At 49.7% G+C, this 14,715-nt stretch overlaps 1 protein-coding gene across 2 annotated transcripts in view; it reads right to left on the reverse strand.

Moving 5' to 3' along the window:
- LOC717465 (polycystin-1-like protein 2) overlaps positions 1-14,715 on the reverse strand; it is a 126,784-nt gene that overhangs the window by 25,025 nt on the left and 87,044 nt on the right. For both annotated transcript variants that reach the window (XM_077986940.1, XM_015126689.3), the window contains exons 28-33: positions 13,571-13,770; positions 11,711-11,928; positions 10,885-11,101; positions 6,891-7,119; positions 5,078-5,282; positions 3,019-3,115 (exon numbers count right to left, since the gene is read on the reverse strand). In XM_077986940.1, coding sequence (XP_077843066.1) covers positions 3,019-3,115; positions 5,078-5,282; positions 6,891-7,119; positions 10,885-11,101; positions 11,711-11,928; positions 13,571-13,770 — 1,166 coding nt within the window. The remainder of the gene's footprint in view (positions 1-3,018; positions 3,116-5,077; positions 5,283-6,890; positions 7,120-10,884; positions 11,102-11,710; positions 11,929-13,570; positions 13,771-14,715) is intronic.

A 14,715-nucleotide genomic window follows, 5' to 3' on the forward strand; every position in this document is an offset into this window, starting at 1 on the left:
CTTTCTGGCCCCTGCACTGCCTTCCGCGACACTCCAAAATTGATGGATTCGAGGATGAGGGTAACAAATATCTCAAAGTCCTGTCATGTCTGTTACCTAGTATCTTCATTTTTTAAAATTTAATTTTAATTTTAATTTTTTTTTTTTTTTTGAGACACATTTTCACTCTGTTGCCCAGGCTGGAGTGCAGGGGCACAATCTCGGCTCACTGCAACCTCCACCTCCCAGGTTCAAACAATTCTCCTGCCCCAGCCTGCCGAGTAGCTGGGATTACAGGTACGTGCCATCATGCATGGCTAATTTTTATATTTTTAGTAGAGATGGGGTTTCGGCATGTTTGCCAGTCTGGTCTCGAACTTCTGATCTCAAGTGATCTGCCTGCCTCAGCCTCCCAAAGTGCTGTGATTACAGGCATGAGCCACCGTGTCCAGCCTCATCAATTTAAATTAAATTTTTAAATTTTTATTTATTTTTCATTTTAAGGCCAGGCATGGCCACTCAAGTCTGTAATCCCAGCGTTTTGGGAGGCTAAGGCAGGCGGATCACCTGAGGTCAGGAGTTTGAGACCAGCCTCACCAACACGGTGAAACCCCATCTCTCCTAAAAATACAAAAATTAGCCAGATGTGGTGGTGCACACCTGTAATCCCAGCTACCCAGGAGGCTGAGACAGGAGAATCATTTTAACCCAGGAGGTGGAGGTTGCAGGGAGCTGAGACCATACATACCACTACACTCCAGCCTGGGTAACAGAGCGAGACTCTGTCTCAAAAAATAAAAAATAAAATAAAGTAAATTTAAAAAATAAAAATAAAATGTTTTTCATTTTACTTTTTTTGTAGAGACAGGGTCTTGCTGTTTGGCCCAGGCTGGAGCACAGTGGTGCAATCACAGCTCACTGCAGCCTTGACCTCCTCGGGCTCAGGCAATCCTCCCACATCAGCCTCTTGAGTAGCTGGGATTGCAGGCATGCACCACCATGTCTGGCTATTTTTTGTATTTTTTGTAGAGAAGGGGTTTCCTCATGTTGCCCAGGCTAGTCTCAAACTCCTGAATTCGAGTAATCTGTCCACGTCAGTCTCCCGAAGTGCTGGGATTACAGGCATGAGTCCCTGGGCCTTGCCTCCTGTTCTTTCGAAACAGGCTGGGCACAGTGGCTCATGTCTGTAATCTCAGCACTTTGGGAGGCCGAGGCGGGAGGATCACTTGAGGTCAGAAGTTTGAGACCAGCCTGGCCAACATGGCAAAACCCCGTCTTTATTAAAACTACAAAAAGTAGCCAGGCATGGCGGTGGGTGCCTGTAAGCCCAGCTACTCGGGAGGCTGAGGCAGGAAAATCGCTTGAACCCGGGAAGTGGAGGTTGTAGTGAGCTGAGATCACGTCATTGCACTCCAGCCTGGGCAACAGAGCGAGACTCCATTACACACACACACACACACACACACACACACACACACACACACACACATCATAAAACAGATCATCATTCTCCTATGTAAAGCCCTCCCACATCCCAGCCTTGCCCCAGCTCCTATAAGGCCCTGTCAACCTGCTGCCAACCTCCTCTACCCTCATCTCTAACCATTCTCCCCCACCCCCAACTCAACATGCTCCAGACACACTGTCAATGGTTGTTATAAAATGATTGCAATAAAATGACACCACTGTCCCACCTCAGGGCCTTCGCAGGTGCTCAGTGTGCAGTCCTTCCCTTCCCCCATTCTCAGCAGAGAGGCTAGGCACCACTGCAGCAGAGAGGCCTGCCCTCTCTTGATCTTCCCCAGCCCTCCGTCTCCCCATAATTCACACTTATATGTCTACTTGTGCATTTACGTGGTTGATGCCGTCTCCCCAAATGGCCTGTTCATTCCAAAGGCAGCAACCTGTCCCCTGCAATCACTGCTGTGTTGGCAGGGACTGGGGTTGGAAGTGGGGATTGACTTTAAATGGGCAAGAAAGAACCTTTTGGGGTGACAAAGCTGTTCTAAATGTGAATTGCAGTGATGGTTACATAACCCTATACATTTACTGAAATCAACAAATTGTGCACTTACATTGGGTGAATTTTATGTAAATTATATTCCCAAGCCATCACAAGGCCTGGCCAGCAGCCAGTGCTCCTGAGGACTTGCCAAAGGGTTGACTGAATGAATATTTAATGGTCTGGAGCCTGGCATCTCTGTGGAGAATTGAGAAGATTTTAATGGACCTCTTGGATCTGCAAATCTAAAACGCTGTCCTGGAATGGAACAATATTGGCCCTGAAGAGGCAGCCGCACTGCACTATGAGGCACCTGCATGGCATTTGGTTTGTTTGTTTCTATTTTATTTTCCCTGAAAGTCAAGACCATTGCCTCAATGATTCCACACTGATTCAGTTTCATTTGCATGTTTGTTTTGTAATTATTGTCACCACCCTTGGGAAATTTGGTTCAGAAGTGAGAAGTCAAGCTGGGAGGTTGGGGACTGGCCAGTGGCCTCCTAGAGCAGGGGTCAGTATCTGTATTCCAACAAACCTCTATTTACAAAAACAGGCAGCAGGTGAGATATGCCCCGCTGGCTGCAGTTTGCAGAGTTTTGTCCTAAAATTCTTAATTTACGGCTACTTTCTGCAGCCCATCTGTAAACCGATTCTTGTTTTAGTTTTTGTTCTAAAGCTCAGGGCCCTGAGTCTCGGAGAAGAAAGCTGCTTGCTTGGAATTACACAGAGAAGGACCGCCCATGTGTCCAGCTTTGTCCCTGAGGCACGTCTTCTAGGTGGCAGGTCATACTTGGGTGTCAGGGAGAAATGCCAGGGAAGGAAGAAACAAAGATACTCAGGAGACAATGGAGTCACTTTTTTCCTGGCTCTTTTGGGGATGACTCACAAACTGGGGGTGAAAGGCTGATGGGGAACAAAGGTCTGGTGAGCTGGCCCAAGGCCCAGGACCCCCGACAGGCTGCAATTTGCAGGGCTCGCTGAGCCTCATCAGGGCCACAGCTAGCCAGACCCTGCCTCCAGCCACTGAGGCAGGTTACCTGGGCCCAACAGATGTCCTGGCAGCAGGGCCACAGTATCCTCCTCGTCGTCCACTCTCTTCAAGACCAGTGCAAAGAAAGCAGCAAATCCCAGCACCTGAAAAATACCCAGGGAGATCCTCAAGCCCACACTGGTAACTCTCAACCCCTCATCTGCAAGGGCGCAGGGCTTGGGGCCATGTTTGTGTGTCGGGGAGGGCCCTGCACTTTGGGGGAGTGCAGCTCCCTTCTCCAGAGACGGGAGATGATCATGAAGCTGGAGCGCAAGGCCTTGGCTCCCAGACCAGACAGGGGACTGGTCAGTCCTAGAACTCCCCTGAGCCTTCCCACCTGCTGCTGCTCACCTGCCCGAGGGGTCTCTGATCTCTCTGCAAGGAGAATTGCTCTCCCCCTGGGCTTCACCTGCTCCTTCCCTTTCCTCCAATATTAAGTAATGTGCTCAGGTGCATGGTCTCAGCTGCAAGGCCTCAGCCACGTGATCTCTGCATCTGCTCTGCGCAAACACAGGAGGATCCTGTGGTTCGGTTGGGGAACAGAAAGGCTCAGGATGCACCCCTGTTTTTAGCAGCCTGCGAACCTAGTGCTGAGGGTAGGTATCGGACGTTTTTGAGTCTTATGATAAAGGCTGTTCAGGGAAGAATGGGGGACCAGCAGGGATTTGGCAACGTCCCAAAGGGGTAGAGATTAACTTTTTTTTTTTTTTTTTTTGAGATGGAGTCTCGCTCTGCTGCCCCAGCTGGAGTGCAATGGCTCACTGCAACCTCCACCTCCCGGGTATAAGCGATTCTCCTGCCTCAGCCTCCCTAGTGGTTGGGATTACAGGCACCCACCACCATGCTTGACTAATTTTGTAATTTCTTTCTTTCTTTCTTTTTTTTTTTTTGAGATGGAGTTTCGCTCTTGTTGCCCAGACTGGAGTGCAATGGTGCGATCTCAGCTCACTGCAACCTCTGCCTCCCAGGTTCAAGTGATTCTCCTGCCTCAGCCTCCCGAGTAGCTGGGATTACAGGCATGCACCACCACACCTGGCTAGCTTTGTATTTTTAGTAGAGACGGGGTTTCTCCATGTTGGTCAGGTTGGTCTTGAACTCCTGACCTCAGGTGATCCACCCACCTCGGCCTCCCAAAGTGCTGGGATTACAGGCGTGAGCCACCGCGCCCGACCAAGATTCATTTTAAGTATCTCCTCCTTTCTGTGGCTTCCCCTACACCCCAACCCAGTATCTCTTCCCCCTAGGGGTTCCCCAGGGATTGCCTACTGCCCGACTTCTTCCAAGGGAAACCGTGCCCCTGGCCTCCTCTGCTCCATGCCTGGATTTAGGATTTCTTTCTTTCTTTCTTTTTTCTTTCCACCATACCAGGCTGACAGATCGCCAGGAGCTGGTCTCATGGGAGTTGCCTGACCAAGGATTTTTTTTTTTCTTTTTTCTTTTTTTTTTTTTTTTGAAACAGGGTCTTGCTCTGTCGCCCAGGCTGGAGTTCAGTGGCGCAATCACAGCTCACTGCAGCCTGAAACTCCTGGCCTCAAGCGATCCTACCACCTCAGCCTCCCAAAGTACTAGGATTACAGGTGTTGAACCACCATGCCGAGCCAGAATTTCTTCAACTCTAACATGTTCTTTTGTCTAATTTTACATCTCAGGAATAGGAGTGTAGCTTCTAACTGAGGCACATATATAATGACTTGGTGTTTTTTCCAAAGGGAAAGTTCCTTTAAATTGCTGTCTTTTCCTTGCAAGCAGAGTCAGAAAAAGAAAGAGAAAAAAAAAATGAATAACTAACTACATAAATTGTTGTTGTCTTGTCTCAAGATCAAATGGATCTTAACATTGAGGAAATAGGGTCTTATTTATATGTATACATGTGGTCTAGGGCAAGTGTAGCCTAGGGTAATATGAAAGGGTTATTTTTCCTGCCCTGGGCCTGCACAGAGGGGGTGCTCCAGGTTCATTTGTTGAATATATAAATACAGGAATGGAAGCCCAGGGACAAGACTGCTGGTGGAAGGCAAAGGATGGGGGAAGAGGAGGAGGGCAGGTACCTGGGGCAGGGTCCTTACCTTCAGGGGCTGGGTGACGAACACGCTCTCCACGAAGGAGACGGCTATGGAGATGAGCCACCTGAGGGAGCTGGCCCTCCCGTAGTGCAGGCCATACAGCATGGTGAAGAAAGCTGCCACGCCACTGGTGGCCGCCACCAAGAGCCAGCCCACCAGGATGCACCACCAGGGCAGGCCTTGAGGGGGTTTGCTCACCCGTAGAGCGCTGCAAAGGAGGTGGACGTACATAGTTAGGGTGGCCACACCCCCAGGCAAACTCAAGGTCACACCCCACACTACCCCCATCAGCATGACCTTGGCCAAGTTCCTGGACCTCTCAGACCCTCTGTTTCCTTCTCTAATCTATACCTATCTCAAAGGGCTATGCCATAGTCTATGGAGTAAAAGCAGTTACATTTATTCAGTGCTTAGTAGGGGCAAGTCCCCGCACTAAAGGCTATACACAGATTTGCTCTGTTATTGCTCAGGGCAAGCCTAACCATATAATTTTGTTTTAAGTTTTTATTAAGAAAATTTCTCGGCTGGGCACAGTGGCTCATGTTTGTAATCCCAGCACGTTGGGAGGCCAAGTAGGGCGGATCACAAGGTCAGGAGTTCAAGACCAGCCTGGCCAACATGGCAAAACCCCGTCTCTACTAAAAATACAAAAATTAGCTGGGCGTGGTGGTGGGCACCTGTAATCCCAGCTACTTGGGAGGCTGAGGCAGGAGAATTGCTTGAGCCCGGGAGGCAGAGGTTGCAGTGAGCTGAGATCTTGCCATTGTAATCCAGTCCGGGTGACAAGAGCAAGACTCTGTCTCAAAAAAAAAAAAAAAGAAAGAAAGAAAGAAAAAAAATTTTCTCATCATACAAAAATTAGTGAGCACAGTAAACATCCAGGTGCTTATTAGCTGGCAACCACCATCACCCCTTGTCATACTTATTTCATCTGCCCCCAGCCCTGTTTTGTTTTTGTTTTTGGCTGGAAAATTTCAACATAAATTCCAGACATAATACAAAATAATTCCTAATCACTTCAGAATGCATCTCAAAAGTGGCATTTTTGCCAGGCGTGGTGGCTCACGCCTGTAATCCCAGCACTTTGGGAGGCTGAGGCAGGTGGATCACTTGAGGTCAGGAGTTCGAGACCAGCCTGGCCAAAGCAGTGAAACCCCATCTGTACTAAAAGTACAAACTTTAGTTGGGCATGGTGGTGTGCACCCGTAATCCCAGGTACTCAGGGAGGCTGAGGCAGGAGAATCGCTTGAACCCGGGGGGCAGAGGTTGCAGTGAGCCGAGATCACGCCATTGCATTCCAGCCTGGGTGACAGAGCAAGACTCTGTCTCAAAAAAAAAAAAAAAAGAAAAGAAGCCATTTTTCTTACTGAATTATGATACTGTTTTCACACAACAAAATTAACAGTAATTTTTAAATGTCATCTAGTAACCTGTCTGTATTCAAAGTTCACTGGTTATCTTAAAAAATGCATTTTAAGTTTGAATCAAGAGATAGGCATTATCATTCCCATTTTACAGATGAGGAAACTAAGTCTGAGAAGTTGAGGAGCTGGTCCAAGAGTGAAGTGCACAGATAGGAAATAGCCCATATGAACACTGTTGTAACTGTGAAGTGTGGTACAAAGGGCCCTGAGTGCCTTCCAGCAAATAGCCCTGTTCAAACCCGGCCTCCCTGAATGTGTGCAGGAATCCTGCATTGTTTCTGCCTGGGGACGTCTGGGTGGACATCCTTCCAAGGTTGTTCCGAATGCCCTTTCCAGAGGGCCCCAGGCTGGGGCAGGCAGGCACCCACTCGTCACCCAGGGAAGTGGATTACCTGGCATGTGCAGGGGTCCAGGTGCCCGGCTGTACCCCCAGGCAGCCCTTCAGGGTCTGCAGCTGCCTGAGGGCCCGGGCATGGCTGTGGTGCTGAGGGAAGCCTCGGGGCCCCACCAGCTGCAGCCCTTGCTCCACGTGTTCCAGCTGAAGGTACAGATACTGCCTGTAGGCGCTGTCGTTCCAGGGGCCACTCCATGCCGCCTTGGGCTTGGGACACTGCGTTTTCTCTGGAGGACAAAGGAGAAAGCAATCAGCTCGTGCTGAGTCAAGAGCAAACCAGCTGTAATACAAACAACAGCTAGGTGTGGCAGCATGTGCAGGTGGGCCCGGCTACTCAGGAGGCTGAGGCAGGAGGATCGCTGGAGCCCAGGAGGTCGAGGCTGTGTATTAAAAATGGTAGTAAAAAAAAAGTGAGCTATGATGGCACCACTTCACTCCAGCCTGTGCAACAAAGCCAGACCCTGCCTCTCAACAAAACAAACACACCTCCCGCCACAAAACGCAACAGTAATAGTACCAGCTTCTGAGTATGAAAGACTTGCTACGTGCCAAGCCCTGAGAAATCTGAGGTTCAAAGAGACAGAGTAAGGTTTTAGGGTCACACAGCCAGTTAGGATTTGATGTTTCTCTTTTAGATTTTTTATCAGAGACATTCTGAAAATTTTCCTACACATCAAGAGAACAGAGGAGAATCCCACACTCATCACTCCAGCTACCACAATGACCAACATTTGGCCAATCTTGGTCATCTCTTTTCTTCCCCTGGGTTTTTGTTTTTTTTTTTTTTTTTTTTTTGCAATGAAGTCTCACTCTGTCTCCCCAGCTGGAGTGCGGCAGTGTTATCTCAGCTCACTGCAACCTCCGCTTCCCGGCTTCAAGAGGCAATTCTCTTGCCTCAGCCTCCTGAGTAGCTGGGACTACAGGCGCCTGCCACCACACCTGGCTAATTTTTGTATTTTTAGTAGAGATGGGGTTTCATCACATTTCCCAGGTTGGTTCTAAATTTCTGACCTCAGGTGATCCGCCCGCCCCAGCCTCCCAAAGTGCTGGGATTACAGGCGTGATCCACAGTGCCCGCCCTCACCCCTCCACTCCCCCACCCCCTGGCCCAGAGCATTTTAAAGCAAATACTTTAATATGGTAAGACTTGAATGTAAACCCTGTTTTGTCTAGTGCCAAATATAGTGTAATCCTGTCCTGTTGTTGTTGTTGTTGTTGAGATGGAGTTTTGCTCTTGTCGCACAGGCTGGAGTGCAGTGGCACAATCTCAGCTCACTGCAACCTCCACCTCCTAGGTTCCTGACTTGGCCTCCCGAGTAACTGGGATTACAGGCACCCACCACTATACCCAGCTAAAAAAGTCACTTTTTAAATATCAGATCTCACTCTGATTAATTGGACTCTGCAAGTGGCAAGCAGCTAAAACTGCATTTTGGTTACAGTCGGGTATATGCATCTCCAGCACTGACTCAGATTAGGGGTATTGGGTAAATGGCTATGGTGAGGTCAACTCCTACCTTCCTCTGACTCACAGCCTCCTCTCTCACCCTTCTGACCTGGGGCTCCCTCACTGAAGCCTCAGCTGAAGATTCCAAGTCAACACTTATTTTGCAAGGCTTCTGCTAATGTTTCTGAAAGACAACATCACTGCCAATCATAACACCACTTACTGAATACCTGCTTTGTGTCAGGCTGGGATCTAAACAGTTTACATGTCTTATGATCTTACTCAGCCCTCACAATAAGCCAACGAGCTAGGTGGATCAATACCCCTATTTTATTTTTTATTTTTTTTACTTTGAGACACGGTCTCACTCTGTCTACCCAGGCTGGAATGCAGTGGTGCGACACTGGCTTACTGCAACCTCTGCCTCCCAGGCTCAGGCAATCCTCCCATCTCAGCCTCCCAAGTAGCTAGAATTACAGGCATGTGCCACCATGCCCAGCTAATTTTTAACACTCCCTCCTTTTTTTTTTTTAATTTTTTTTTTTTTTTTTTTTGAGACAGGAGTCTTGCTCTGTCACCCAGGCTAGAGTGCAGTGGTGCAATCTCAGATCACTGTAACCTCCACCTCCCAGGTTCAAGTGATTCTCCTGCCTCAGCCTCCCGAGTAGCTGGGACTACCAGCATGTGCCACCACACCCAGCTAATTTTTGTATTTTTAGTAGAGATGGGGTTTTGTCATGTTGACCAGGCTGGTCTTGAACTCCTGACCCCAGGTGATCTGCTCACCTCAGCCTCCCAAAGTGCTGGGATTACTGGCGTGAGCCACCGCACCCGGCCAACACTCCTATTTTCTAAGGGAAGAAATGAAGTCTCAGAGAGGTTGAGCAACTTGTTTAAAGTTGCACTGCTGCTACCGCAGCTGGGAGATCCCAAGGTTCTGGCCGACTCCAAAGTTCACGTTCTTAAGGTCCAGTGTGTCCAGCTGTGAATGTCAAAACCCCCAAACTCAAGGTCAGGCATCTAGTGGAAGTAGAGTCCTGCAGGGATGACCTCCATAAGCAGCCCAAACCCAGCTCTCTGGGGCAAATTCTTTTTTTTTTTTTTTGAGATAGAGTCTTGCTCTGTCACCCAGGCTGGGGTGCAGTGATGCGATCTCAGCTCACTGTTGCCTACACCTCCCAGGTTCAAGTGATTCTCTGCCTCAGCCTCTCGAGTAGCTGGGACTACAGGTGCATGTCACTCTATCGGGGTGGGGCCAAGAATTATGAATTCAAATTGCTTCTTCTATAAGCCACACTTTTGTGTTCTAAACAAGGTTTAGATAGTGGCCACCCTTGTGTATTAAAAATGGTAGCATTCTAAACCGGCACAACTATCCTCCATGTTCCAGAGAACATTTCCATCAGTGTAGAAAGTTCTGTCGTATGGCACTGGTCTAAATGGGAGGATGGACAGGAAAGAGGCAGGGAGGGAACAAGGAGACTAGTTGAAACTGGAATAATATGCCATGCATACATTTGTTTGGTGAAAACAAAACAATGTTACTGGGTTCTAGCTGGATATTGTTGCCAAAAGCTCTGAATTTGAGATCTGTTATCTCTGCCAAACAGACTAAGGAGTGTTAGAGAGGCATTAAAGACACAGTCACACAAAACTGAGACTTTCTCCCATTTTTTAGAGCTAGGGTCTTGCTCTGTCACCCAAGCTGGGGTGCAGTGACACTTGTAACCTCAAACCAGCTCGCTGTAACCTCCAACTCCTGGGATCAAGGGATCCTCCTACCTCAGCCTTCCAAATAGCTGGGACTACAGGTGCCCATTGAGATGGAGTCTTGCTCTGTTGCCCAGGCTGGAATGCAATGCTGCGATCTTGGCTCACTGCAACCTCCACCTCCTGGGTTCAAGTGATTCTTCTGCCTCAACCTCCCAAGTAGCTAGGCTTACAAACGTGCACCATCACGCCCAGCTAATTTTTGTATTTTTAGTAGAGATGAGGTTTCATCATGTTGGGCAGGCTGGTCTCGAACTCCTGACCTCAAGTGATCTGCCCACCTTGGTCTCCCAAAGTGCTGGGAATACAGGCGTGAGCCACCATGCTTGGCTAACACCTAGTTAATTTTTAAACTTTTTGTAGAGACACGTCTCCCTATGTTGCCAAGGCCGGTCTCAAATTCCTGGCCTCAAGCAATACGCCCGCCTCAGCCTCCTAAAGTGCTGGGATCAGAGGCATGAGCCAGTGCTCCCAGCCCTTGATTTAATTAGGAGGACTGAAAACGAATAGAGAAAGGAATAACTTTTCCAGTCTGCACTTCCATGTTCTTTAATGGTTTTTGCTGCCCCGTCCGTGGTCTTGTGTCCTGCCCCACACATTCAGGCAAGGATCGAGTTCAGCTTTGCACCCCAGCACTCTACAGAAGAAGGCACCGAGGTGTCAAGAACGGAGGTCACCTGTCCATGGCCACACAACCGGCTAGTGGCCCCTTTGCTGTGTCTCTGCCCAGCTCTAAAATGCGGCTTCTCTTGGCACAGACATGTCCAGGGCTTACCTTTCATTTGTGATGACCCCACAGTGAGTGTTACGGGGTCCTCTCTCATTTTGGCTTCCTCCCAGAACACCTGCCCTGATGTGTTCTGTGGACAAATGACATCTTCCACCAAGGCCAGGAGACTGTTGATGTCCATCAAGTTCACTGAGTCCCAGCCCGAGGAGGGGGATGGCAGCTTGAGGGCTTTGAAGAGGGAGCTGACAATCCTTGACACATCCTGGTGGGGAAAGGGGTCACGAGCCAAGGTGAGGGGTGCAGCACAGGAGTCAAGAGCACACGCCCTGGGCCTGGCAACCTGTGTAGGGAGCCCTGCTCTGCCCACTGAGATGTGAGAGTGACCTCCCTGAGCTTCCATTTGTCAGCTCTTAAATCCCCCTTCTACAGTTTGAACTCATTCCAGGCTGTACTCCAAAGCGAGGCAGACATTAGGTGCTCAATGAAAGCTTATTGAATGCATGAATGCAGAGCAGGGAGTTCTGTCCATGGGCTTCCAGCCTGGGAGTCTACCATGAAGGCATAATTCTTTGCACATAGTAGATACTCAAAAAGTGTGTGTGTATGCGTGTGTGCACATGTGTATGTACGTGTCTGTGTGTCTGTGTGTGTGTGCATGTATGCATATGTGCCCCTGTGTGTTTGTGTGTGCATGTGTGTACAGATGCACGGGTGCATGCATGTTGCATGTGTATGTGTGTTTTCAGTTGATGAATTTTGGCATCTCATGCTGCCGGGCAACACAGGGCTGCTGGGCCTCAAGCCCCAGGCCTCACCCCGACTTCCGCTGAGGCTAGAGCACCCCCCACACTAGCTGAGGTTGAGGACCTGCCTTGGTCACTGCCTCAGGTGTCAGAAGGCCGTCCTCCACGGGCTGTGGGGAGGGAGTCAGGTTGGGGGACCCCTGGTCCCGTTTCTCAGTGTTCTGCTCCTTAGTGACCCGGGGACGGGCGTTCCGAAAGATCTGAACAATCAGGAGGTTGATGGGGAACATGAGGATAGAGCTCTCCAGGCCAATCATCACCTCCTGCCAGGTGAATTCAATTTTACCTGGGGAAAGGGAAGGAACAGGTCAAAGGGAGAGGCCACCACCCAGAGCCCAGTCCCGTCTGCCCTTTGTGGAAGGTGGCTGTACAGTGAAGGGTTAACCCTGCCCAACGCCAGGGAGGTCACCGCTCAGCCCTTGGAAGGTCCTGACTGCTAAGAATGTCTTTGTTTCCCTGGGGTCTTGGGACACACCGGATGGTTTGTGCTAACGATGAGATTTATGGTGGGGGCCTAGACCATATGGTGTCAGCTTGACCTCTAGAGGGGCTGGAGGTAGAGGCCAGCAATGTGGGTGTCAGTCATGCCTATATGTTGGAGCCCCAGTAAAAGTTCCAAATAGTGGCTGGGCATGGCGGCTCATGCCTGTAATCCCAGCACTTTGGGAGTCCGGGGTGGGTGGATTAACTGAGGGCAGGAGTTTGAGACCAGCCTGGCCAACATGGTGAAATCCTGTCTCTATTAAAAATACAAAAATTGGCCAGGCGCGGTGGCTCAAGCCTGTAATCCCAGCACTTTGGGAGGCCGAGATGGGCGGATCACTAGGTCAGGAGATCGAGACCATCCTGGCTAACACAGTGAAACCCTGTCTCTACTAAAAAATACAAAAAAATACCCGGGCGAGGTTGCGGGCACCTGTAGTCCCAGCTACTCGGGAAGCTGAGGCAAGAGAATGGCGTAAATCTGGGAGGCGGAGCTTGCAGTAAAGCTGAGATCCGGCCACTGCACTCCAGCCCAGGCGGCAGAGCGAGACTCCATCTCAAAAAAAAAAAAAAAAAAAAAAAAATTAGCTGGGCATGGTGGTGGGCTCCTGTAATCCCAGATACTCGGGAGGCTGAGGCAGGAGAATTGCTTGAACTCGGGAGGCGGAGGTTGCAGTGAGCCGAGATTGTACCACTGCATTCCAGCTTGGATGACAAGAGCAAAACTCTGTCTCAAAAAAAAAAAAATTCTGAATCGCAAGGCTGGAGTGAGTCCCCCTGGTTGGCAATACTCCATGTGCACTGTCACACATCGTCAGGAGAAGTCAGCACCATCCACAACACCACTGGGAGAGGATGCTGGAAGTTCTGTGCCTGTTCTCTCCTGGCCCCTGTTCCATGTGTCCTTTCCCTTTGCTGGTTTTAATCTGTATCCTTTCTGTGCTTTTTTGTTTGTTTGTTTGTTTTGTTTTGTTTTTGAGATAGAGTTTTGCATTTCTTTGCCAAGGCTGGAGGGCAATGGCGAGCTCTCAGCTCACTGCAATCTCTGCCTCCCAGGTTTAAGTGATTTTCCTGCCTCGGCCTCCTGAACAGCTGGAACCACAGGTGTGCGCCACCACACCTGGCTAATTTTGTATTTTTAGTGGAGACGGGGTTTCACCATGTTGGCCAGGCTGGTCTCAAACTCCTGACCTCAGTTGATTCACCTGCCTTGGCCTCCCAGAGTGCTGGGATTACAGGCGAGAGCTACTGCACCCAGCTGTATCGTTTCGCTGCCTGTCCAGTAAACCATAACTATAAGGACGATGGGTTCTGTGAGTCCTGCTAGTGGATCACTGAACTGGAGGGTGGTCTTGGGGACTCTGGAATGGCAGTGGCATTGCTGGAGCAGTGAAGGCTCAGGTCCACCAGCCACTAGCCCTGACCTCCGTGACACTGGGAATTACCCAAGTCCATCTTTTGCTCAGCCGGGTCCTTGGGGACCCCCCAGAACATGATGCTGGTCAGCATGGTGCACAGCAGCAGGGAGAAGCAGCAGGACGCCCTCTGGACGCGGGTGAAGCTGCTGCGAGCACAGCGGCTGAAGATGGAATACCAGATGTGTCCATCCTGGAAGCCCGCGGAAGTGTTCATGAAAAACAGGTGACTGCAGGCAGGCAGGGAGAGAAGGACAGGCGTTTAGGGAGACAGGAATGGGGGAAACCGGTCTCTGTGGCTCATTCGTGGGATGAGAAGGAGGAAGAGAGGCAGAGATTTGTTTCTAAGATTATTCACACTTTTTTTTTTTTTTGAGATGCTGTCTTGCTCTGTCACCCAGGCTGGAGTGCAATGGCGCGGTCTCGGCTCACTGCAACCTCTGCCTCCCAGATTCAAGTGATTCTCCTGCCTCAGCCTCCCAGGTAGCTGGGATTACAGGTGTCCACCACCACGCCTGGCTAATTTTTATATTTTTAGTAGAGACGGGATTTCTCCATATTGGTCAGACTGGTCTCGCACTCCTGACCTTAAGTGATCTGCCTGCCTTGGCCTCCCAAAGTGCTGGGATTACAGGTGTGAGCCACCATGCCTGGCCACATTTTTTTTAGATGGAATCTTGCTCTGTTGCCAGGCAGGAGTGCAGTGGCACGGTCTTGGCTCACTGCAACCTCCGCCTCTGGGGTTCAAGCAATTCTCCTGCCTCATCCTCCCGAGTATCTGGGACTACAGGTGTGTGTCACCATACCCAGCTAATTTATTTATTTATTTATTTTTTGTATTTTTAGTAGAGACAGGGTACCTACTACTATGTTGGCCAGGAAGGTCTTGATCTCTTGACCTCATGATCCGCCCACCTCGGCCTCCCAAAGTCCTGGTATTACAGGCATGTGCCACTGAGCCTGGCCCCCTGGTTTTTTTTTTTAGTAGAAGAAACACAGCACCATAGCAGCATCACTTAGAGTTAACAAGGAAGGCTCTGGAAGTTAGATTAGAATCCCAGACAGCCCTCTTCCCAGCTGTGTGACCTCGGGCAAGTTACTTTGTTTTTCCTACCTTAGATGACTTGTCTATAAATTAGGGCAAGTAATAACAGAAGCTACCTCACTGGATTATT

This window comes from Macaca mulatta, chromosome 20 (assembly GCF_049350105.2).
Source record: "Macaca mulatta isolate MMU2019108-1 chromosome 20, T2T-MMU8v2.0, whole genome shotgun sequence".
Classification (NCBI taxonomy): Eukaryota; Metazoa; Chordata; class Mammalia; order Primates; family Cercopithecidae; genus Macaca; species Macaca mulatta.